The 24,794-nt window shown below is 40.6% G+C and overlaps 3 protein-coding genes across 8 annotated transcripts in view; 2 read left to right on the top strand and 1 right to left on the bottom strand.

The window, feature by feature from the left end:
• Positions 1 to 101: 101 nt before the first annotated feature.
• ctsh (cathepsin H) lies at positions 102 to 3,268 on the top strand. The gene is made up of 12 exons (XM_082541810.1): positions 102 to 305; positions 492 to 523; positions 683 to 788; positions 876 to 946; positions 1,028 to 1,132; positions 1,518 to 1,604; positions 1,697 to 1,752; positions 1,841 to 1,922; positions 2,032 to 2,100; positions 2,183 to 2,289; positions 2,713 to 2,838; positions 2,926 to 3,268. The coding sequence occupies exons 1-12, from the start codon at positions 242 to 244 to the stop codon at positions 2,993 to 2,995; spliced, it is 975 nt and encodes a 324-aa protein (XP_082397936.1). The 5' UTR covers positions 102 to 241; the 3' UTR covers positions 2,996 to 3,268.
• A 2,340-nt stretch (positions 3,269 to 5,608) lies between these two features.
• blm (BLM RecQ like helicase) lies at positions 5,609 to 14,544 on the top strand. 2 transcript variants are annotated; one of them, XM_082541779.1, is made up of 22 exons: positions 5,609 to 5,972; positions 6,204 to 6,264; positions 6,355 to 6,937; positions 7,029 to 7,164; positions 7,605 to 7,705; positions 7,815 to 7,929; positions 8,020 to 8,663; positions 8,923 to 9,099; positions 9,181 to 9,299; positions 10,334 to 10,447; positions 10,568 to 10,666; positions 10,764 to 10,912; positions 11,038 to 11,144; positions 11,435 to 11,595; positions 11,746 to 11,941; positions 12,029 to 12,219; positions 12,304 to 12,448; positions 12,568 to 12,767; positions 13,036 to 13,231; positions 13,318 to 13,440; positions 13,816 to 14,014; positions 14,146 to 14,544. In XM_082541779.1, exons 1-22 carry the CDS (start codon positions 5,878 to 5,880, stop codon positions 14,321 to 14,323), a joined length of 4,089 nt encoding a protein of 1,362 aa, XP_082397905.1. In that variant the 5' UTR covers positions 5,609 to 5,877; the 3' UTR covers positions 14,324 to 14,544. The 2 variants fall into 2 exon arrangements, with proteins under 2 accessions (XP_082397905.1, XP_082397904.1); XM_082541778.1 differs by having other exon boundaries at positions 6,204 to 6,937.
• A 48-nt stretch (positions 14,545 to 14,592) lies between these two features.
• frmd5a (FERM domain containing 5a) overlaps positions 14,593 to 24,794 on the bottom strand; it is a 71,203-nt gene continuing 61,001 nt past the window's right edge. For 4 of the 5 annotated variants that reach the window (XM_082541795.1, XM_082541798.1, XM_082541796.1 and 1 more), the window contains one exon: positions 14,593 to 19,890. In XM_082541795.1, the coding sequence (XP_082397921.1) occupies positions 19,304 to 19,890 (587 nt within the window). In that variant the 3' untranslated portion in view covers positions 14,593 to 19,303. The remainder of the gene's footprint in view (positions 19,891 to 24,794) is intronic. The other variant, XM_082541799.1, reaches the window with a different exon arrangement.

Here is a 24,794-nt window from a genome sequence, read left to right as displayed (position 1 = left end):
ATTTTGTACGAAGGCAGTTGTTGTGCATTGTGATGATTATTTATTGCAGTGCTCTCCATTTTTTAATAACTATAGCTTAAAGCAAAACGCAGTCCGTGAACCATCAAACATTTACCCGTGGATCGCAGAACTATAGCCACATGGTTGTAACAGCAGCTGTTCACCTCGTGACTCGCCTCATCTGTTTCACTTCACTTTCACACTCCTGCTGCAAATACTGGCACTTGGAACAGTCGACACAATGTTCGTTTTTCTTGTGCTCTTTGCGGCCTCTGTAACGTCAGCTTTTCGCCTGTCTGATCAAGGTAAGTCGCTTCTTTTGTTTGGTAAAGTCCGCTTTACATTCTTATTCCTTTAGTGCTTTTTTGCTTTGACATTTGCGCTACACCAGCTTTCGCTTTCATATTTACGGCCACGGCGTCTGTTCTATTGTTTCATGTTCTTTATCGGACACTTTTTAACATTTTTTTTTTAACATGGATTATTTACAGACGAGTTTCACTTCAAGTCATGGATGGCACAGGTAGGTTATAGCGCCGTGACATAAGCAAAAGATTGCGCTCAGTATGTTGTTACGAGGAAGTTGTCTGGTGAGAAAATCATAGTAACAACGTGGCTCAAGTGGGTACTGCATCAAACTTAAAAATAAATGTCTAAATCAACACCCTTCCTCCATGTACAGTACAACAAAGGGTACAACTTGAAGGAGTACTACCAAAGACTGCAGATATTCACAGAGAACAAGAAGAGGATTGACAAACACAATGAAGGAAACCACTCGTTCACAAGTAAGACCTCTTTGTGTTTGCATTAACGTTTTGTTTCACGTGGCTCATCCTAAAGTGCTTTCACCTGCATTTCCTCTCTTCCTGCAGTGGCACTGAACCAGTTTTCAGACATGACATTCAGTGAATTTCGAAAGTCCTTCCTCATGTCTGAGCCTCAGGTAATGATGCTCATACAAGAAGCATTTTGCAATGATGATTAAGCTGTTGTTGGGGGTTTTTTGACAAGTTGATTTTTGCAGAACTGCTCTGCCACCAAAGGGAACTACTTCAGCAGCAATGGGCCGCTACCAGACTCCATCGACTGGAGAAAGAAAGGGAATTATGTGACCCCAGTGAAGAATCAGGTGAGTCTGAACCTCAGACATCCACATGCATGGTTGCTCAGTCAGACAGTAGATTAAAAAAAAACATTATAGTAATAGTAAAAGGAAAAAGGAAAGCCTTTAAGGGGATGCAGTTTCCCCACAATGCAGTGAAAAATGTTACTGTTGCATGTCGATAACAGGTTAACTAAACTTACTTGCTGAGTGGCATTGCAAAAACTGTTTGCCCTTAAATAGTTTATCCAGTGTTCCTCCAAACAAAACATGTCAACAGGTCTGCTGTAAGAAAAAGGCCCAGTGTTAAGTTGAGTTTTTTTAGTATTTCTTTCAGTGCATAAAATCTTTCCTAAAATCTTTGTGTGTGTGTGTGTGTGTGTGTGTGTGTGTGTGTGTGTTTACGGCAAAGGGAGGCTGTGGTAGTTGCTGGACGTTTTCCACCACTGGCTGTTTGGAGTCTGTAACTGCCATCAACAAGGGGAAGCTTGTACCGCTGGTGACTTGTTTTTTATTAGCTGATTACGTATCAAAAATTGCACTTCATGACAAAGCATAATGACTAACTTTACTGCCTATTGCGTTAACTAGTCAGAACAACAGCTGGTAGACTGCGCTCAAGATTTCAACAACCATGGATGCAATGGGCGAGTCAAACATTTCCTACCTTCCCCTTTAAAAGAAAATTACGTGTAATTGCTCACTCGTTTAATAACATATTAATTTGTCTTTCAGTGGTCTTCCCAGTCAAGCATTTGAATACATCATGTACAACAAGGGACTGATGACCGAGCAGGACTATCCATACACGGCTTTTGTAACTATCAACTAAAAAAAAGAAACATTAAACAAAAGAGACTTTTCAGTTACAAACAGTTGTGTTTAATGGCTTAATTTATTTTAACTGTGTCTTTTTGTCATTTTAGGAGGGTAAGTGTGTGTACAAACCAGAAAGGGCAGCTGCTTTTGTGAATAGTGTGGTGAACATAACAGCAGTGAGTATCCATCAGGGATTTTCATCAAGGAAAAGTCTTTAGTGAAGCGAGTGAATGATGACATTTTTCTGCCGTCTGTCAGTACAATGAGATGGAGTTGGTGGACGCTGTCGGGACACACAATCCTGTCAGCTTTGCTTTTGAGGTGACCTCTGACTTTATGAGTTACCACCAGGGTGTGTACACCAGGTAAGAAGATGTCATAATTTCAATTTTGTCTTTTTTTCACATTTATTAAAACATACTAAGTGTTTATATGATCACTATATTTGCTATAACCAAATGTAAGCAGATTCCTGCATGTTTGCTCCCATCATTTTTCCCCTGCAGTGTCCATGAAATGAATGGGGCAGACCTTTACTTGAACCTACTGATCAAGTCTATTATTCTTTTGATGCTCACATAAACACACATGGTCAAAACCTGTTTTTCATTTGGACAGCAAGTTTACCACAACCACTGCTGCTAAAATAAGAACTGAGAAAAGAGGGTTTAGAGTATTTCATTCAGTTTAAAATGTCAGTAAAGCTGTTACTTTCAGACATTTGAGAGGTTTAGTTCCTCTTTCTGAATAAAAGATATAGAGTCAGAAGAAACATGTTCTGCTTTCAGCACTGAATGCCACAACACCACTGACAAAGTGAACCATGCAGTTCTGGCTGTCGGCTATGGACAAGAAAATGGTACTCCTCACTGGATAGTAAAGAACTCATGGGGATCGAGTTGGGGCATGAACGGGTAATTTTTCTAATCAGTCACATGTAGAAAAATTTCCCTAAATATTATGAACCAAAGAAACAGAGTAACAGTTTTGTCCTCTCACAGGTATTTCCTCATTGAACGTGGGAAGAACATGTGTGGACTTGCTGCCTGCGCATCATTCCCAGTGGTGTGATTATTACATGTTTGCACATTACAAAAGGGCCGACGATGAAGCCAGTTCCTTTTTATATTGTTTGTATAGAGTTTGTTTTAAAATCAGCTGCCTGTGCATCTACAGATGTGTTGTTTTTCCAAAAAAGGGAAGAAGTCTTAACCCCCATTCAAGCACTATGACAGAAAGATCAAGGTCACTACACTATGAAATAAATGTAACTGAAATTATCACTTCATTGAAAATCATTCAAACTGTTCTGATAAAATTTGCAAATAAACTCTATTAAATATGTCGAGTTGTTATTCACAATGCACTGCAGTAAAAAGTCACAGAAAACAAAGAGACACAAATGTTACACCCCTCTGTGACAATTTTATTGTAAATATTTAAAAAAAAATCGGAGATTCTATCCATTGGTTTAATTAGACCACTGTGACAGGAATGTTGCAGGGTATGAAGGGCATTATCAGCAGTGTTGGGTAAGTTACTTTAAAATAGTAACTTAGTTACATTACTAGTTACTTCTCTCAAAAGTAACTCAGTTACTTCAAGTTACTCGTTACTTTCAAAGTAACTAGTTACTAGGGAAAGTAACTTTGGTTTTACTCAGAATTCTCTTGTTAATGTGTTTCTTCCATAACTTTGCCAGTCTTCTAGCTTGCTTACTTGCCACAAGTGCACTGTGCCACCTACCAATAGAAAGGAAAAGATAATGTGCATATTCCCACGAGAGAAATTCCACGCCTGGACCGTCATTGACTGCTGCCATGATTCTAGCCTACGTCACAGAGTCATGTGCGCCTTTTACATCCAACACAAAAACTGCAGTCGTGGTGCTTTCGATTGTACTCAGAACTCAGAAATTCTGCCTTCTGAATAGGAAGATGTAGGTAACACCAGACTGCAGATGAGCTGCATACAGGGCTGGACTGGGACAGAAAATTGGCCCGGAGAATTTGACTAGAGACCGGCCCACCATTATAGGAAAAATCATAAAGCCTTTGAATGAAAATAAACACTGTTGTGACAGTGATGTACACTGTTTCGATGGTATATATGCATCAATCTATCAATCGTTTGTTGAAAGATTCAGATAATTATTTTTTAAAAGCTAGACATTTTAAATGAGAATAAGAAAGTATTTCCTTGTGCCCCCCTTTCCCTGTTAATGCCCTACCTGCCCCCTGGCAACACTTTGCTAGACCCGCCCCTGCACAGTTACCAGCTGTCAGCTACCTAAAAAAGGATCCTGGTGTTATTTGTCTCTCAGAAACAGTTCATAACTTCCCTTCAACTCATTCATGTCACCTAAAAGGTAAACCTGTTTCTCCATCACCTGTTCAGCTCTGATGATCCAGTAAGGACATCTCCTGGTTTCATCTTCATGTTTCCCTCTCACCACATATCCAAACCGTATCATGACCAGCAGGTTTACAGCTGTGGCTCCAGCAAACATCAGCTGATACTAGAAATTAATATTAAATAAATTCTAACAACAGCTGATCAAGCTTAAAAGTGCTGCTGTTGTTTAGCGCGACATCGGCTGGTTTCCTCTTTCGGCGCAAAGTGGGCGATAAACAAACAAGAGAGACGATCAGCTGATCATTGATCAGTTTTCATGATTGAAGTAGAAACGGGAGAGGGAGGGGGAGAGGAGAGAGAAGAAGAGGCAGCTGTGCAGCAAAGACAGAATAACTCCAGCTTTGTGTCTTTTTCATTGTAGCTGAATTACGGGACAAACTGTTCCTTTTCACCTCAATAAGAAACGCGTAATATTTTCTCTGAATACCAGACGGGACGGTTGGCAACTCTAATAACTTATGAACAAAATAAAGTTCAACATCATTAACTTCATAGCACCCACCCAGCTATATAGAAACTCCGTCATGCTAGCTAGCACGCAGTACAGAAAAAGTCAGAATAACGAAAATAAACTCCACCTAAACATGGTTCATATCTGACCCAGATAGACTGCAGGTCATAACTTCTTACCTGAAGTTCAGTTCACACTTGGACCGGCGGCTGCCTCGGGTCTCTTTTCCTTCTGCGTCCCTTTTCCTTCATCCACCTGCTGGCCTCCACCACTTGCTAATGTTACTGAATCTGTGGAAGCTCCGCGATAGCCACCACACGAAGTAACGAGTAACGACCCTATCTAAATCCCAGTAACGACTAACGCGTTCCTGATTTTGGCATAATAACTAGTTACCGTGCTCGTTACCACAATAATAACGTAGTTACTGTAACGCGTTACTTAATAACGCGTTAGTCCCAACACTGATTATCAGTGCTGCAAACATTTACCCGGTAGCTTGATTTTGTTGGGTTAGGGTTTCTGATTTTTTTTGTTTTTTTAATGCAACTGGGCAGCAGAGGTCGCTATTAGGTAGGTCTTCGGTCTACTATAGCCAGTGGTGGGATGATAATTTGTATTCATAAAATCATTGCGTTTTATGTAACACGATCGTAGACGGTATTAGATCAGCTCAAAGTTACATTTTAGGCTGCTTTTGCATTATAAACAAGTATAAAATGTGCGTGTGAAACCGGCCCAATGTGTTTCGTGCACGCGGAAGACTACATTCCCCATGATACTCACGCCAAATCAGCCTCGGCCAATAAGAAGTCCGTTTGTTGAATGGGCGCAAAAATCTGTTGTCTGGGTTTACAGGTACACATTGAGAGAGTTAATCTCCGGTCAAAACAAAGGGAAAAATATTTAACTGTAATGAACGTTACTGAGCTTTACTCCAACGAGGGGTACGAGTGAAGAGCGACTCTCCGGGAGACAGGTCGCACGTCGTGTCTAGCGTAATGCTAAACAAACTGCTCGCTGCTACTTCATGAATTGAGCTCTTATTGCTAGCCAGCTAACACGTTAGCGCTGCCTCTTACAAACAATGTCCAGTCTACCACAAAATAACTTGAAGGAACAGCTAGCGAGGCACAGCAATGCTGCTCAAAGCAAGCAGTCTGTTGCTAAACCTAAACCGGGGTAAGTATGGCCAAAAAACTGCTAGCTAACTGTAAGCTTTGCTAACAGCAAAAGGATGGATACGTTTTGTTATTTACTGTACACTCTGTTTAGGGTGACAGTGCTGGGCATGCGATATGGTTTCGAATTGCGACACTTTCACCTCAAAGTCTGTAAGACTGTCTGTTAGACTAGCTGTCTTAACAGTCATATTGTTTTTATAATTCAGCTCCTTTTGTGTGTAATTTTCAGGGCTTTTTCTTTCAAAAAGAAGTCCTCATCAGGTACGACCAAGGTGGAAGTCCCTACCAAGGTAATCAGCTCAAATGTTTTGGCAAACAGGAATGTCAATGTCCACAAGAGCGGTTTGGTGACTCCATCTCCTTTGACATTTTCAAACAAGCTTGAGAGACCTCAAAAATCCAAAATCAACAACTACTTCTCTGTAAGTTCAAAATGCAAGTCGGATACCATCAGCCCAGCAGATATTGCCTCTCCTGCATCCCAAACACCTTCAGTGGTCTCTGATATTAAGTCGGCACCAGCTCCAGCTAAATCTGACAGCCTATCTTGTAGCAGTAATTCATTCAATTTCACAGCTCTGGATGTGTCACGTAGTTTTCCTGTGGACAACTGGGATGATTTAGATGACTTTGAAACACCAGCCAAGGGAAAAAACAACTCATTCAGTTCAGAAGTATCAGAGAAAAGTGGCAAACTAAACTATGATTCCTTATTTAAAACATCCAAATTAACTAGCAAGAGTGGTAAGCAAACCTGCATGGAAACAGATGAGCCAGAGGAAAATGTCAACACCGCTGCAGTTTCACCAGGACCCAGTTTAAACCAGGAACCAGCAGACTGGTCAGATGAGGAGGAACTTGCCATTAAGATGAACAGAAAACATCCTGCACATCTAAAGCATATCTTGAGTGACAGTGAAGAAGATAATAATGCTGAGCTGGAACCTTTTACAGGAAGCACAGGTAACTGGGTGTTTATTTTAGGTATACACTGGTCAACAGATTACATTTAAAAACAAAAAAACGCTATGTGCTACCATGTGTTACTCTATAGGTAACAAGAAAATATGGATTGACCCAAAGACAATAGAGATAGATGACAACTCTGAGCCTGAAGATGACCTTGATTGCATTCCACCTTCACCCATCCCTGATGAGATCATTTACGCAGGCTCAGCACTGGAGACAAGGTCAGAATTTAGACTTGTCTGCATATTTTACCAATCATACTTGTGTTTGTAGCAGCCAAAATGCTCGAATGTTCTCTTTCATCCTGTAAAAAGTTGTTACTGCCAGCAATCGCTTCTCTGTAGTGATAATAGTTAGATTGATGGGGAAAGTTTTAAATATAGACAGTATATAAGACAGCCTTGGCTTCAGAGATGGTGCCAGTGAGCAAAAGGCGTAAACTTGAATTTCTTTAATGGCCAGCAAGTTTGGTTCCTCTGAACTTCCTATCTGTGGGGGAAAAGATCTGTGGGTTTCTCATCTTTGACCTTAATAAATACTTAGCTGATGAACTTAATCACTCTTTCAGGTCATATTTATTATAACAAGAAAGTCATTTTAAAAATTACGGTTGTTCTAAGAGTTAGAAACGTATCACATGACTTTCTTTATTTTCAAACAGAGCTGAATCAGCTGATGCTCAAATTGGAGACAATGCTGTGAAATCAAAGAGCCCCGTCGCACTGCATGAACCATCCGAGCTCTGCTTAAAAGACAAAACAAGTGAGTGTTGTACCTTTAAAAAAAAAAAAAAAAAAAAAATCCTATACTTCATTTTATTCAAAAGTATGTTTTGTTGTTTTTTTTCTTCCATGTATTGAATTCTTTTCAGATGAAAAACTTTTTGCTATCATGGAGTCCATTTGTGCTCTGGTTGACTCCATCCCTGAACATGAATTAATTGCTTTGTCCTGTGGAGATGAACTTTTACTGAAGAGGGCCCAGAGGTGTGTTAGCTTTGTGTGTAGTTTTGGTATTATTCATGGTGTTTTAATTAAATGTCTTTATGACCATAATCACCTGCTTTTATCCTGCAGGAAGAGAATTCTTGCAACTGGCGGTGACTGTTTGTTTAGGATGCAGCAGCCAGACAGCACAGTGATTTCTGAACCCAGCTTCAAAGAAACATCTTTTTCTAGCAACGGTGTTTCATCCAACTGCTCTGTGCCTGTGGACTCCAAGAAGCCTCCTCAGCATAGAAGATCTTCAGTCATCTCTGTGGACTATGACTCTGATCACTCTGACAGTGTTATTGATATAAAGCCCTTGGATAATAAGGACAGCAGGGCAATAGGTGTTGAAACTGACAGTATCTGTGACTCTCCATCAGCACACAGGTTCACAAAGCCATCTTTTAATATATCTGAGAAATCAAGCATTGATCTTGATGGCTCAGACCTCTTCTTCTCACCCAAGGACTCAGAGAGTGGTGCGCAGAAGAAATCGAACAACACCCCAACGTTTGTAGCTGCTGAAGATGAAGAAATGGATGACTTCTATAATGACGACTTTGATATAGATGACTTTAATGACTCTGATATCCCAGATTACTTTGACGAACCACAAACTTCATCAGCTGTGACTACAGCAGTGAAAGAGGGGGGGCCGAGCAAGTCCTCATGGGAAAAGAAACCAACAACACCTACTTCTGCTCCAAAGCCGTCAACAATTTGTTCTCCAGGCAAGTCATTTTGTACTCACTGAATCTGTTTTTGAGGCATCTGAGAACAGCCTATTGTGTCCCTCTGGTCCACAAATCTCATACAGTTCTAGATTGTTACACATTCCATGTGTACTGATTTCATTCTCCTGAAATGCAAAACTCCATATGAATTACATATTTAACAGAAAACGTATGTTTTTAAAGGTGGTCTGTCATACCTGATAAACACAGGATTTGATTTTTAAGGAACTTGTCTTTTTTGTGTCTCTATTTGCAGAACCCACCTTCAAAAACCCAGCTCATGATCGCTTCAGAGGCTTTAACTTCCCTCATTCACAAGAGATGATGAAGATCTTTCACAAGCGTTTTGGACTTCATCAGTTCAGGTTTAATCAACTAGAAGCGATTAATGCTGCACTGCTGGGTGAAGATGCGTTTGTTTTAATGCCCACAGGTTTGTAAAAGCATGCTTACAGTAGCAGTGCAGCGTTTGCTGTGAAGATGTCCAGGTATCTTAAACTGTTGTATTTTTTAGGTGGAGGGAAAAGTTTGTGCTATCAGCTGCCTGCGTGTGTCTCGCTGGGGGTCACTGTGGTGGTTTCTCCACTCAAATCACTCATCGTAGACCAAGTTCAGAAACTCACCACTCTGGATGTAAGTATGCTTGTTTCCACTCGTATATTTGATCAGAGAAAAGTGTGAAGTGCTTATGCGTGTACTTGGAAAATGTATTTAATAAGTTAATTTAATAGGTTTAAAAAGTATTTTCATTTTAACAGTTTTTCAAAACTATGGGTCAGTTCATATCTTAACTTTTGGCAGTCAGATTTGGTTCATTTCACCAGTTGGCCCCTGTCTGCCACTTGATTACTTGATAATAATTGGATTATAACATGCATCTCAATATAAGGCCCAGGGGCCAGAACTTGTCAGGCAAAGACTCCAGTTTGGCCCAAAGTAAGGTCTTGGAAAGTGTGAAGGAGGGCATCATTTTTGTACTGTTAACTGTGTTTTTTGGTTTTGTTTTTTGTTTTTTGTTTTTTTAAATAAGTTTTGTTTTTCCTGTTGATAAACACCTCCCCTATGGCCATTCAATTAGAAAAAAGTAATTAGGTAACGTATAAACAATTAAATAACAACAGAAAAAATCCTGTCTACAATTGAAACAAATGTTTTTTTCAAAATAAGTAATTATTTTGAAAAAACAGACATCCCGGTGCATACGTTTTCTGCTTTATGGTTAAATCACAGCCTGAGAAATGAAGTGCCACAGCCTTTTCTAAAATTTTACACATTTATTTCTCACAAGTTAAGTCCAAAGAGTCGAGCTGACAAATGTCTTTAATTTACTACAGCAGCATTTCTTTGTCATGTAGAGACTGCATTTGATTTGCTTATATTAAGATATCGGAGGGATTAACTGTGTAGTTAAACTTCCTTAGACTGACCAAAAGTTTTGCTTGTCCAGCCCACTTGCATTAATGTTTTCACTAACAGCTCCTCACTACATGGGAAATGGAACTGCGAGTCAATATTGTGAATAGTAATTTCAGTCTTGGTTTAGGAAGTTTTTTATACTTCTGCTGTTTTGTTTTGGTTTTTTTTGGGGTTTTTTGTGTTGTTGTTGTGGTTTGTTTTGTGTTTTTGGTTTTTAATTTTTGTTTTTATTGTATTGCTCTACATTTCAGATTCCAGCAACAAGTCTATCTGGTGATAAAAGTGATAGTGAAGCATCGAGGATTTATATGCAGCTTTCAAGGAAAGATCCCATTATTAAACTGCTCTATGCCACACCTGAAAAGGTGAGCTTTTTGTGACTTGTAAACTAATTTTGAAAGATTTAATTGCATAATTAAACATGTCTGTAACTATAAATTCTGTAATGCTTAAAACTGACTTATTCCTCACTCCCCCCCCAAAAGGTGAGTGCGAGTAACAGGTTAATCTCCGCACTGCAGAACTTGTACGAGCGAGGCCTTCTGGCTCGGTTTGTCATAGATGAAGCCCATTGTGTCAGTCAGGTATGCTCCTTTGCTTTCATGCACACCCAATCCTGCTGTATGCTTTTATTTTTAGCAGCAGCCATTTTGAATCATTCCATCATTTTAAATCTTTCAGTGGGGCCACGATTTCCGCCCAGACTACAAGAAGCTGCATGAACTACGTCAGAAGTTCCCTAATGTGGCAATGATGGCTCTGACAGCCACAGCTACTCCCCGAGTGCAGAAAGACATCCTCAACCAGCTGAACATGAGTCGACCCCAAGTGTATGTCTTCACTTTCAGCCTCTGGCTTAGATTTAAAACGTGTGTGTGCGTGCGTGTTTTTCTTCTTCTTGCTGGATCAAAAAGCAAAACAGTAACTGAACATTTTTCTTCTAATGTGTTTTCAGGTTTACGATGAGCTTCAACAGAACAAACCTGAAGTACTCAGTGCTGCCCAAGAAACCCAAAAAGGTGGATGAGGACTGCACCAGCTGGATCAAGAAGCACTACCCACGTAAATAATTCAGTACTTTCTCTGATCCCGGTGCATGCTATTTTCAGAACACTGTCATAACTGCTGTGTTAAATTTTTAACTGTATATGAACACTTTAAGCCCTCACATGTCTGGAACAGTAGGTGGGAAATCAAAACAGTTTGCAGACAACAAGCCAAGTGGATTACTGTGTAGAATTTTATTATATCAAGTTGTTGGATGTTATTTTGGATAGAAATGAAATCCCTAAGTTCTTTTAAATCTGTGTTTTGTCGGGGGTTATATGCATCTGTCTGTTGTTCTGATGCAGGTGACTCTGGCATCGTGTACTGCCTGTCTCGTAATGACTGTGATGCCATGGCCGAGAGTCTTCAGAGAGCAGGGTTATCAGCCCTGTCGTATCACGCAGGACTCAGTGACAGTGACCGAGAGTATGTGCAGACCAAATGGATCAATCAGGATGGTTGCCAGGTCAGCTCAAAACTCAAATTATAGATATTATGAACATAACCAGCAGTCTGGGTACCGGCCACAAAGACGAGATCACTAGATGGTTGCGTAATTTAAATCATGGTTTCGAGTCATGCTTGAAATCCTCTTTTTTTCATTTGCTGCCAACAGGTCATCTGTGCCACCATAGCCTTTGGCATGGGCATTGACAAGCCTGATGTGCGCTATGTGATCCACGCTAGTCTGCCTAAATCAATGGAAGGATACTACCAGGAGTCGGGGAGAGCTGGCAGGGATGGAGAGATCTCTCACTGCATTCTCTTTTACTCCTACACCGATGTCCAGCGCATCAAGAGGATTATCAGCAGTAAGTGATAGAAAATCAAACCGTCCAGGCCAGTTCAGCTCCTAACATGTTTACACAGTGTCTTTTTGGCTTCTTGCATTATCGCAGTGGACAGAGAAGGTGACAGACACACCAAGGCAACTCACTACAACAACCTACACAGCATGGTGCACTTCTGTGAGAACGTGATGGAGTGCAGAAGAATTCAGCTGCTCGCTTACTTCGGAGAGCTGAAGTTCAACAGAAACTTTTGTAAGGACCATCCAGACGTCAGCTGCGACAACTGTACCAAACCCAACGTAGGAATCATTTCTTCTATGTTGATGATGTATGTAACCTACCGCCAGCTGTTTGTAATTGGCCATCAATGTTCCTAAAAACAGCAATACAAGATGCGAAACGTGACTGAAGACGTGAAAAAGATCGTGAGGTTTGTCCAGGAGAACTGTGAGAAAGTCGGAGCAAGGTTTGGCAAGACTGCTAACCAAAACAGACTGACCCTCAACATGCTTGTGGATATCTTCATAGGTACAGTACATACACAAGCAAGCAGTAAAAATGCATTTGGCAGCTAGACAAGTTGATATTCCCAGTACAGTTGTTTGAATTATGTGTGGTTAAAAACTGTAAATGTTCTTTTATGTCAGGCTCTAAAGCTGCCAAGGTACAGACAGGAATGTTTGGCATTGGAGCAGCCTACTCCAGACACAATGCTGACCGTCTTTTTAAAAAGCTGGTTCTGGATAACGTCCTGGTTGAAGACCTCTACATCACCAATGGTGGGCAAGCTGTGTCTTATATCTCCGCTGGAACAAAGGCAATGAATGTGCTGTCTGGACACATGCAGGTAAGAGGTCGCACATCAGCGTTTAAGGCCTTTACAGACCTGACAGGCATGATGAAATCAATTATCAATTGTTTTTCTTGGTGCTTTTTAATTTGCTTGCAGTGTGTATTAGAAATTCATATGCTAAAACATCGGAATTTGTGTCATTTTTACTTTAAAGCCCTTTGTACACCAATCGTTTTAAGTGTCATGAAGAGAGGTAGAGTAGGAAAATGCAATGAAGTGCTGCCAGTCAATGAAAACACTACTGGCTCTCATCATTTCCCAGGTGGAGTTTTATGAGACTGAGAGCGCGTCCACCATCAGGAAACATAAAGCTGCCACGGCGAAGAACGTCTCCCGGAGAGAGGCAATGGTGCAGGAGTGTCTTAAGGAGCTGTTGGATCTCTGCAAGCAGCTGGGGAAAGCATTTGGCCTTCATTATTACAACATTTTCTCCACTGCCACATTGAAAAAGATAGCTGGTAATTAAACTTCTCAGACACAGAACTTTTTATTTAATTTCAAAAGCAAACATTTTATAACTTAACACACTTTTTGTCACATTCAGAAAAGCTTTCTTCTGACCCTGAAGTCCTCCTGCAAATTGATGGTGTAACAGAAGATAAACTGGACAAGTATGGAGCTGAAGTCATTCAGGTCCTACAGAAATATTCTGAGTGGCAGCTACCTGGTAAGAGATCCTACTGAAGTTTTGCACATTGTAACTTTTTGAATCACATGATGGTGTGCTAACAGGCAGGTGGGCAGCATTTTCACCTGAGTTTGTGAATAAGATAACTTGAAAATGAGGCGGCATAGGAGCTTCCAGTTATATCAAATTGTATCTACTTAAAATCTCAGACCAGTTTAAATTTGTGACCTCAATGTCAGAGGTCAAGGTTTCTTAAAATCTTGTGAATGTGATCAAGACATCTAAGATTTTGGCATGTCTATGAGGAGGCTGACCACTAGCACTAGTGGTTGCCTGTAGTTTTTTTTTTTTTTTTTTAATTTAACACAATTTGTGTGAATTTAAAAATAAAGTTAAATGTCTTCTGTGTATCAGAGGAGCAGGCTGACAGTGGAGGCGACGGGTGGATAGACACGGCACGAGGTCGCACTCGTGGAAATGATGAGGATGACACTGAATCCTCCACCTACTTCCGTAATAAGTCTGCACAGGGACAGAAGAGAAAGAAGGCTCCGTTCTTCAAGTATTCCAAGAAGAAAAAAGGATGTGGCAACACAAGCTCCAGTTCTAAAGGGTCTGTAGAGTGTTGTCTCACATTTCATCATCCAGTTGGGGATCATATTTGCCAATAGGCGTCCCTTGTAACTGAACTATTTTTCTTTTTTGCTTTCTTTTGTCTTGCTGTGGTGATTTTTGTGGATTTAGCCGTGGCTACAGCAGCAATAAATCCTGGTCGTCCTCCAGCTCCAGGGGTGGAGGTCGAGGGTCCAGGAGCTCAGCAGGTGATGCATCAGCAGCCAGGAGACCAGGATTATTGGCAGCCCCGATGCCTCAAAGCAGCCAGCGTCCGTTCTTAAAGCCAGTATTTTCACACTTGAGCTAGGACTCCTTCATCCCGTATCTGACTTTGTAGACTAGTAAGCTAATTTTCTAATCCACCAAGCTGCTGCTTCATATTGGACCAGCTAAAACTGCATTTTCTGTACAGTTATCGCATGTTTATATTGTTGTACATTTTTACTTTCTGTGGATGGAATCCTTCCCTGCACTTTTGTGCTTATCTTATTTCATAATAAAAATAAATTAAAATTTTATTCATGAGTATCGATGTAACTTGTTTTGTTTTTACACAAAACCACACGAGCAGCTGCATCCGTTTTTAACATTTATTTCAAGTTTGAAGTGTCTTATTTAATGGCACCAGTTACAAGGGACTATTGGAGAGAAACAATATTTTATACTGACTTGTACAGAAGGTTACCTACAGTACAAACATTGGTTTTGGAATGGATCAGACTGAACAAGAACTGGATTTGGCACATGGAGATATATATATATATATGTATATATACTTTTATATTTAACATAATTAAACAGCAATCTGCGATCTGAGGATAGAATGAGGCAGACTAGAGAACACGCCACCAGACATGGATATGCATATACACTCATTGACGTGTATGCACAGTTGTGTGAAGGTCTGTACTGGGAGCGAGCAAAGGGCAAAAAGCAGAGCAAGCTGTCTTGGGTTAGTTTCATTAAACCCTTAGTGCGAAAAGCACCATTCACATTAATGTGACAGGGGCTCTGGCCAGGGAGGAACTCAAGCCAATTAAGAACAAACCACCTAATTGTGGTCAGGTAAGTTGGTTTAAGTGATTGCAACAGAAATCTTAAATTCTGATTATTTTTTTAAATTTATTTTTTTTTAGCTGTTTTAGCTAATAATGACTCAGATATGTAGACAACATAACACGTCACAGTAAAGTGCAGTCCAGTAGAATGAAAAAAAAGCAACCTCAGGCATGAAACTTAAGATCTTTTTGTTACAGCCTTCATAACAATCGATCAAAAGTTTACAGAAATCTGGTGGTTGGCTGTCATATGAAATTGCATTTTAAATCCATGCAGCTTATGTTACTGGGTTAATTCTCATCACGTGTATTTTACTTTTACTAAAATTCATGTTTCATCTTCCACTGCAACCACATATTTTTTCAAAAAGTACAAACAAGCCAATTTTCCTTATGAACCATAAATGACAGATATAGCTTCTGTCATCTCCCATGAAGTAAAGTAACTGCAGAAAATGGAAACGTGGCACCACAACTGCAATGTAATGTCAGGTTAGTCACAGGAAACAAGCTTGCAAAGAGTTTTGCCTGCCTGTTGAACACTAGAGTCTAAGACAGAGCTGAAAAGTGTTTTTCCCCTCTTGGTTTGGGAGATTTAAGGATGGAGAAGTCTGTAGCCGAAAGAGATGTCGCGCCTCTCTGTCTCCATTCCTTCATCTTTGCCACTTTGGTAAACTGCAGAGTGAGGATCCAGGCACAGGGAGCAATGTTTTGCTTAACAGTGAAACAACAGAAAACAGCAGAACAAACATCCACACAAGAGGTCTCTAAGGAAAATGCCATTTTAGAAACTGTGATTACTGATTGCAAAGGTAACTGAGCGTCTAAGCATTCGAGTCCAAGCATCGTTGTTTGAGTGAGCACAACAGCAAATTGGGCGAATAAATTTGGCTCATCAAACATTAGTCATCATTAGATCTTAGTATACATGTTTTTCATACTTTTTGCTCTTACAGCTGTTTATTGCTTCATGAATAATGCTGCCTTTTTCTTTTTCTTTTTTTTTTAAATTGTTGCATGTTCAGAGAGACCGCTTAAGCTACATAATGCTGAGAGATGTAAAAGGAACACTTTTAAAAAAAGATGTCTACAACAATGCAGCCTGGCTGGACTAAAGGGTCATACTGACCTCAGTGAAAAAGTAATAAATATGAAGTATGAAAGTACACCAAAAAAGTCAACCCACCCGCCCCGCTCCACCCCCTGGTAGGAAAAAATGTGCTTTTTTTTCTTTTCTTCACTTAAATAAGCTCCTACATCAACAGCGTTCTTGCTAGTGTTGCTGTATTGATTCCATGTTTCCTTTTAGCATTGTGCTGAGAAATGTCAGTGCTGTTACCTCCACCAGAGATAACTATGGCCTGTGAAAGACAATTAGCCAAAGGAGTGGATCCAGCCACAATGCCAGTGTGCAAGCTACTCTGTCTGCAGTCAGGCCATAGCCGAGGACTTATATGCTCAGATTACACAGGAGCAAACAAATCAAGTAGCACCATCAAGCCTTTAGTGGAGCAGCTGCAGGAGGGTGTGTGTAAAAAAACCAAAAAAGAAAACAAAGAAGAAAAGAAAACATTAACCCTGTACAGCCGTTGATCAGCCTTCAATTTCGAATTTACATGGTAATTAATCCTTCAGAACTTCTCTACATCTCTTTCTCGTCACCCCTCTCACTTCTCCTCCTTCTCTGCTTTAGTCTGTCCAAGCCTCCACTCTTGCTTCCACTCCTACATAATGACACACTAACACATACACCTGCATTTGGTGCAGGAGGTACAACCCCCCCGATTTTAACCAGAATCCAGCAGCCGCGACAGTTATTGCTCCCTTGAGCTGTGAGACGGAAGAGCCTCAAGCCTGACCAAGACATCAAGGAGCAGATGTTATCTGATATAAAACTCCAGATAAAGAAAAGATTCCTGTATGCAGTCTGTCTCCACCAAAGTCGAGATTTCTGGTTTCACATTAGTTAATTCTAGATTAATTTATTGTTTCAGTGCGATTTTCCTTAATCTGACCAACAGATACTGTATTTATAAATGCAGAGAAAAGATAATTATTGCATTAATAGTAGCTAATTTTATGCAATATTCATTTTATCAAAACAGCCTCCTAGTTTTTTTTAAATGTTAAATTTTTAAGAATGTCAAATTACTTTGTGTTTGTTTTTTTAAGAGGACCTTTTATATCCTTAAGAGTAGCTTTGCATGAAAAACAGCTTAAAATAATTATTATTTACCTCATTCTGTGCTTTAGTGCAGCCCTTCAGCTTATCTTCTGTCTGAAATGAGCTATTTCAGCTCCCCCACTCCATCAGGTGAGTGGTGGTTATGTGCGCACACAACCAGCACTGTGTGCCTAAACATGACCATATTAGGGACATCCGCTCTTACTGACATCATGCAGGTCCAAGGGTCCAAAAAACCCCCAAAAACAAAACAAAACAAAACAAAACAAAAAAAATCAAACTGTCAGCAGCCTGAAGTCTGAGCTTCTGTCTCACATGGATTATTTGCACATTTGTATACTCAACTATCTTAAACATGAGAATCCAGCATATTTAAATATCAAAAAACAGGTCCCCTTTAACGTAGATCCAGTCAGTCAGGCTCCATCACTTCTCCAAATTCTTCAAGTAAAATAAGATATGATAAAGTTATGAAAGTCGGACATATGTTTTTGAATTATTTAGTATTGGTGGTACAATGACATTCCAGATTTAATTCAATCTAAACGGTCATTAAAGTTGCACACACTCTGCTGGTGGAGTGATGGGAGGCATGATTAGTGTTGAGTGGATCTGGATAAAAGCCCTGTTTGTTTGTTTTTTGTTGTTGTTTTTTTGTTGTTGTTTTTGTTGTTTTTTCTTTTTTCTTTTTCAGACCTCCTTCCATCTTTCCATAAATGCTTCTGACCTTACAGCGCTAAAAAAGGTATAATTTAATCTCAATAACAAAATAACATTTCAGTTCTGTTAAAATATACATGGAAAACGTGTCAATATATATTAGGAAACAAACTAATTTGTACAAAAAGTACAGTATTACTCTTATTCTAACAATAATAATAATATAGTCAGAGCAAGGTTGATATGAAACCAAAATAAATCAAGAATTCTTCATACAAAGAAATCATTGAAATTCATCGAATTTCAACGTGATGAAAAAAAAAAAAAAAGCAAATCAAATTAAAATGAAGAAATAACAAAAGAACTGAACCAACGAGCACATTCAAAGTTCTTAATTATTAAAACCATGTCAGCATTGCACATCTACCTAGACTATCATCTACTGGTGCCAGTGAATCTTTGCTCATTGTGAGCGTTTTTCTAACCACGTCTGACACTACTGGGAAAATAACACTACAGGTATTGGTACTTATTTCACCGTATCCTTATAAAGTGTTAGAAAATAACCTTGCGAACCTTGTATACAAATGTATACTGAAGTCTAACTGTGTCTTAAGCTATCGATAATTTCTATATTCCCAAAAAAAACTCATTAACCACACTTTCTGTTTTCCATTCCACACGCCTTCACTATTATTCCCGTCAAACTGCTTTGTTTTTCTAATGAGGTTAATCTGCTGCCGACTTCTGATGGGGATGAATCGATATCAAGCGCTATTACACCACTTTGACTCATGTATGGTTCACAGCAGAAGGCCCTTTGACTCTGACGTGACTCACTTTCATCTTTTACTGACAAAATCAACTTCCTTGATCACCATTCACGACCCCTTCTCCTTCTGCTAATCGTGTTTAAAAGCAATAAATAAGAAACGAAGGCAACGTTCATCTGTTGCGACAAAAAAAACATCTTCTGTTCCGGTAAAAGGAACTGTTTAAAATCCTTTAGTTCTTTGCTTTTCTCTTTAATTTTTTTTCCTTTGTTTTATTTGAAAAAATAAAATACCTGAAATGGCTTAAAATTTAAAAAAAAATTGCAGAAAAAAGGTGTCCTGGCTTTTGTAGAAAAAAAAAAAAGGAAAAAAAGAACAACGTAAGCGAAACGAGGAGGGGGTTGAGTGGGTGAGGGCAACTTAAAGTGGAGGAGGGGGAGAGAGATCCTGGCCCGGTGTTACCAGGAGTGGTCCAAGCTGTATGTCTGTCTGCAGGAGGAGGATGAGAGAAGCAGGGTTCATGGTTGGGACGAGGCTGCCCTCCATCACTCCGGAGTCCTAACCGTCTTGTCAGACCCCCGAACAGGTTTATGGACTCTACGACCTCACTCTCACTTGTTAATGAGCAACCCGCCCACCCAGCGGAGCTTGCAGGCAAACCACCGCCTGAGGGGACAAAAGTATTCGTAATGGAACTGCTCAAATTCGGGGGTCTGGCGGATATCAGTTAAAAATGCAATGTCAAGGTCTGACTCGGTGAGGATGATGAGGAGGAGGAGCAACACAAAGAGGAGTCCAATGGTCACAAGGAGCAAACGGAGGACACTTAAGACAAACTTATTCACCTGTTCCACCTCGCTGAGGGCTGAGTCCCCCCCTGCGCCCTCCTGTGCAGATCTACTGTCCGCACCAAAATCACCCCGTTCCCCATGCATAGGGGTGCTCGCTTCCGACTCCTTTTCCTCCTCAATGCTGCAGGGCGCTCCATTGATTTGGCGTGATACGGCTAGTTCCATGCTGTGCTCAGCCACCGGCGTGGGCAGGACGCTGTCAGAGGGGCTGTAGGCCTCGTCAGAGATGACTGCCATCCCCTCGCTGGTATCTGCGACCTGGCTCCGGGAGCGTGGTATAAAGGATTCCCCGTGGGACACTGAACGCACCGGTGTAGAGTGGGCACTGTCACGCAAGGACTCCAGACCTGCAGAGGAGTTCAAAGAGGAAATAAAACAAGGGAATCACATGAAGTAGGAAATATTACACACATTTTAGACATAAAGAACTTATATAAACTTGGCTATAAAGGGGCTTTATGATAGTGGCACAATCGTGAATAATTTTGAGACTATTTTATACAAATTTCCAAACCTGCCTGTCACTCCAAGTTTTGATTGGTCTTTTTAACTGAAATTAGTGGAAACCACAGCACAGAGACAAGACTCCCCAGAGTGATATCTGTTGGATGCTGCTGATGCTTGTAAATCCTATTTTAGTTTTATTAGGCAAGGCAAGGTAAATTTATTTGTATAGCACAATTCAACAACAAGGTGATTCAAAGTGCTTCACAGAGACATTAGAAACAAAAACAAATAAAAAGCATGATTTAAAATTGATTAAAACAAGCAAACAAACAAACTAACTAAACACACACATTTCACACCTGTTCGCGCGATCTGAACCCTTATCGTAAGGGGAGCTACCAGTCCTTCTGTGGACGAGCTACTTTCTATTTTAAATTCCCTGAATTTAAAATACTCTCTAGACCCAGTCTAGACCCAGTTGGGGAGCTACCCAGAGCTCTAATCCCACACCTGTTCGCACGATCTGAACCCTTATCGTAAGGGGAGCTACCAGTCCTTCTGTGGACGAGCTACTTTCTATTTTAAATTCCCTGAATTTAAAATACTCTCTAGACCCAGTCTAGACCCAGTTGGGGAGCTACCCAGAGCTCTAAACCCACTTAACAAACAAACAAACAAACAAAACAGTATATAAAATCAAAACAGATAAAATCAGAAATAGATAAGATCAGTAGTTAGTGTAAGTTTTGAAATTTAAGCTTAAAAGTGTGGATTTGGTGCTTTATTCAAATGCAGCTGAGAATAGGTGAGTCTTCAACCTGGATTTAAATAAACTGAGTGTTTCAGCTGATCTGAGGCTTTCTGGGAGTTTGTTCCAGATATAAGGAGCATAAAAGCTGAATGCAGCTTCTCCGTGTCTGGTTCTGACTCTGGGAACTGATAAAAGACCGGATCCAGATGACCTGAGGGATCTGGAAGGTTCATACTGGGTCAGGAGGTCACTGATGTATTTTGGTCCTAAACCATTCAGAGCTTTATAGGCCAGCATCAGAACTTTAAAGTCTATGCTCTGACGGACAGGCAGCCAGTGTAAAGACCTCAGAGCTGGACTGATGTGGTCCACTTTTTTGGTCTTAGTGAGGACATGAGCAGCAGAGTTCTGAATGAGCTGTAGTTGTCTGACTGATTTTTTAGGTAGACCTGTAAAGATGCTGTTACAGTAATCAAGCCTACTAAAAATGAATGCATGGACTAGTTTTTCCAGGTCCTGTTGAGACATCAGATCTTTTATCCTTGAAATATTCTTGAGGTGATAGTAAGCTGATTTTGTTATTGTCTTAATGTGTTTTTCTAAGTTTAGGTCTGCATCCATCACTACACCCAAATTTCTCGCCTGGTTTGTGGTTTTTAGATGTATAGATTGAAGTTCTCTGGTGACCTGTAATCGTTTTTCTTTGGCGCCAAAGACTATTACTTCAGTTTTGTTTTTGTTTAGTTGGAGAAAATTGTGGCACAACCAGTCATTGATTTCCTCAATGCATTTACCAAGAGCCTGTACAGGGCCTCGGTCTCCTGGTGACATTGTGATATATATTTGTGTGTCATCTGCATAGCTATGATAGTTTATTTTGTTGTTCTTTATAATCTGTGCCAGTGGGAGCATGTAAATGTTAAACAGAGGGGGTCCCAAGATGGAACCTTGGGGAACTCCACATGTGATGATTGTCTGCTCAGATGTGAAGTTACCTATTGATACAAAGTATTTTATTAGATCTGAGTGCTACATTTGACAATGTGACTCACTGCATTTTACTGAATGGTCTCCAACATTAGGTTGGCATCTCTGGTACAGTCAGTTTTAAGGTGGTTTTATTCTTATTTATAGGATAACTCTTTTAGTGTTGATATTGGCAAATCACAGTCATCCTTAATGAAAATGACCTGTGGAGTTCCTCAGGGATCTGTCCTCGGCCCTCTCCTGTTTTTTCTTTCTCCACATGTTATCCCTGGAATAGATCATCCATAGTTTTCACATCTAACTTCTTCCTCACATTTGTTTTAATTTAACTGTTTTTTGAATTATAATTTTCTTTATTCCTCACCGTTAACCTCATTGTGCTGTGAGTATTCCTACACCTAATATGTTAACTTTTAACTCCTCTTAAATGTTTTAATTACTTTTTCTTCACTTGTTCTTGTTGTTGTTCTTCTTCTTGCTCTTGTTACTATTAAAGTAAGCGGTCAGTTATACTTTCCATCTAATGAGGCACTCACACACACCCTTTACTGTAGTTCTGGTACTGTTGAAAGGTTTCTGTTTGACCAGCAGAGGTCTGTTACGACATGCAGACACACAGGCTCCACTTTGAGAGCTGAAATTTGATCACGCTTTCTCCACAGTCAAGCAGTTAATGTGAATCATTTTAGAGTGTCTGTATTGTCCCAGGGGGAGATGTGTTTTCAAAGTCTGTCTACACAAACTATAGAAATAACCATGGCCAACATATCATATGGATCCTCCTCTCCACCCAGTGTGCATTAACACAAATGAGCACTAATAAAGTTTGTTTGTTTTGCTCTTTGAAATTCCAATATTACCAACATTACTAACATACTCATTTTGAATCCAATCCAAATGTAATGTATATATCCTTCAACAACAAAGCAAACAACCCACACGGGCTCTTACACAAAGAGGGTTGGAGAGTGAAGGGTATCAACCCAACAGCAGGAGCGGTATCTTCTCATTTCGGTGACAAGGCCCAGGAGGACCACTGGCAGAGCAATACAAAATGAACTCAAAGCAGGCTCCTCATGCATGTTTCCAGACCAGAATCAGACTCTATGAGGGTGGCATGAGGTCCAGACCTTCTTTAGTGGCACCTGGTTGTTGCCTCCCCACTGCACCTGCTGTCTCTTTTATTTGCACCAAAGCAGAATTTAAAATGGTTTTTGTTTCCTAACTGGACAGACTGATATCCCCGAAGTTTAACTGACTTCGTGTTATACTGATCGACTATGGTTTTCTACTAATGATCGACTCCTAGTCCTACTGTGTGTTTACTATTTTCTTTCAACCCACCATTTCTGGGTCAAAATCACTAATCTGCTACACATTTCCCACAGTTGAGTTTTTTCTATTCTTATTTTGATTTCATTTCAATTCTACTCACATTGAGGTTCAACTCTGATTTTGAAATTTGGTTCTTATCTGTGTAAGTTTTTCTGTTATTCTAGTGATATTTTTCTTTTTTTGTGAAATCATTTTATTAGCAGTAGCAGAGCTGCTACTTGACTAAAAACACTATCATCCCATAGTGCTACAAGCAACTATTGAACAGAGGTTCAAAGACGAGCCAGATATACAGTACTGCAGCTGAACTGGTCATAGTGCAGTACAAGAGAGGCACAGTATAGATGTCAGTGAAGACGAGCTGCTGAGATCTTTGCTGACGTAATCACATTCCCCACAGTGTCAAAGCAGCAACATTACACCTTTACTATAAAGAGAAGGGATTAAAAATCAGCTTTTGATGAGGAAGCACAACACGAAAAGGACCTTTTAAAAACTGTAAGAAAGTAGGGCAGATTATGCCCGGCACCTAAGCCTCTGCGGACATGAAACTTAAGTCAAGTGAAAAGAAAGCAGCATAAAGGCTGTGTGAATGTCAGCGGCTATCTTTACTCAGAGTAGATCTGCCTCAGCTTATCCTGTGTTCTGCTTACAGCAGCGAGCCAGTGAGTAGAAAATGTGTTTGCCATTTGTATCTGCCATATTTAGAGCTCTAAATTTTGAACACTCTAGCATAATAAAACTTTTACAGAAACCACACACACCACATTATCGTGCTGTACTCTTGAAATATGACAACAGCGACTTAAATTTGCCTGTCCAATAAGCTGGAAGCGCAGAAGACCACAGGACTTGTATCACTTTCACCTCGCTCAGGAGGCAGAGACTAATTTAGAATAGAGAACCGGCCAGTCCATGTAAAGCACACTCCTGGCTGGTTCTGTGGTGAGTTTACCTGGAGGATTGCTGGGCTGAACGGAAGGTAGCGAAGCGCCAGAAAGAGGGGTAATCTTGTCAGACCCCTGCAGCCCAGTCAGGGCAGGGTAGAGGGGCAGGACGCCCAGGGCCTTCCCCAGCAGTCGAGGCCCCAGGCTCAGCACGCGAACTTTCACATCCCGGTAGCAATGATTGATCATACGCAGGTGGACATTCACCCGTGTGGTGATGCGGATCAGACACTTCACCATGGCTGCAGCGTGCGCGTGCTTATCCTGTCCTTATGGTCCCTTTCCAGAGTCCAGGCCACAGGGTGTGTTTGTGTTAGGCCGAAGGGTTCTGCTTTAGTTGCGGAGGTGAAAGAGTGGGTTCCTACACCAGTACTACAATCACTAGCATTGGCCTGGCCTGGTTTGGCCCCACCCAACCCAGTGACATAAATGGAGTAAAAGACCCAGGTTATTTTCAGCTGGCGTATTAATACCGCTGCAAGTCACCCAGTCAGCACACACACTGGTGGGTGGGTGAGGAGGGGTGCGGGAAGCTTTCTTCAACCCACAGCAAAAGACCCTCTAAGACGGTACACCTGCTTCTGACCTCTGAGTCCACTGAGTGGTGGTATGTACTTAAAAGCCAGGCAGGCAGACCAGGTCTAACCCTAACCCACAAAAGGGGTGTACACCTGCTGTGTCCATCTCAGATAACAGAAACACTCAAGCCACCTGTTCAGGGCCAGCAGGCCTGCAGGTGGGCTGAATAAGTGACTTTAGTTGCCACAGTGTTGGCACAACATGC

The sequence above is a fragment of the Aulonocara stuartgranti genome (genome assembly GCF_965226115.1).
Source record: "Aulonocara stuartgranti genome assembly, chromosome: 7".
NCBI lineage: Eukaryota > Metazoa > Chordata > Actinopteri > Cichliformes > Cichlidae > Aulonocara > Aulonocara stuartgranti.
Note: the sequence above shows the minus strand (reverse complement) of the source record. Positions and strands in the feature narration are given on the sequence as shown.

Coding starts and splice junctions, on each gene's coding strand:
- ctsh (XM_082541810.1), top strand. CDS start 242: ATGTTCGTTTTTCTTGTGCTCTTTGCGGCCTCTGTAACGTCAGCTTTT. Junction 1,133..1,517: donor TGACCCCAGTGAAGAATCAG/GTGAGTCTGAAC, acceptor TTTACGGCAAAG/GGAGGCTGTGGTAGTTGCTG. Junction 2,101..2,182: donor GTGTGGTGAACATAACAGCA/GTGAGTATCCAT, acceptor GCCGTCTGTCAG/TACAATGAGATGGAGTTGGT.
- blm (XM_082541778.1), top strand. CDS start 5,878: ATGTCCAGTCTACCACAAAATAACTTGAAGGAACAGCTAGCGAGGCAC. Junction 9,100..9,180: donor GTTTGTTTTAATGCCCACAG/GTTTGTAAAAGC, acceptor TGTATTTTTTAG/GTGGAGGGAAAAGTTTGTGC. Junction 11,942..12,028: donor CATCAAGAGGATTATCAGCA/GTAAGTGATAGA, acceptor GCATTATCGCAG/TGGACAGAGAAGGTGACAGA.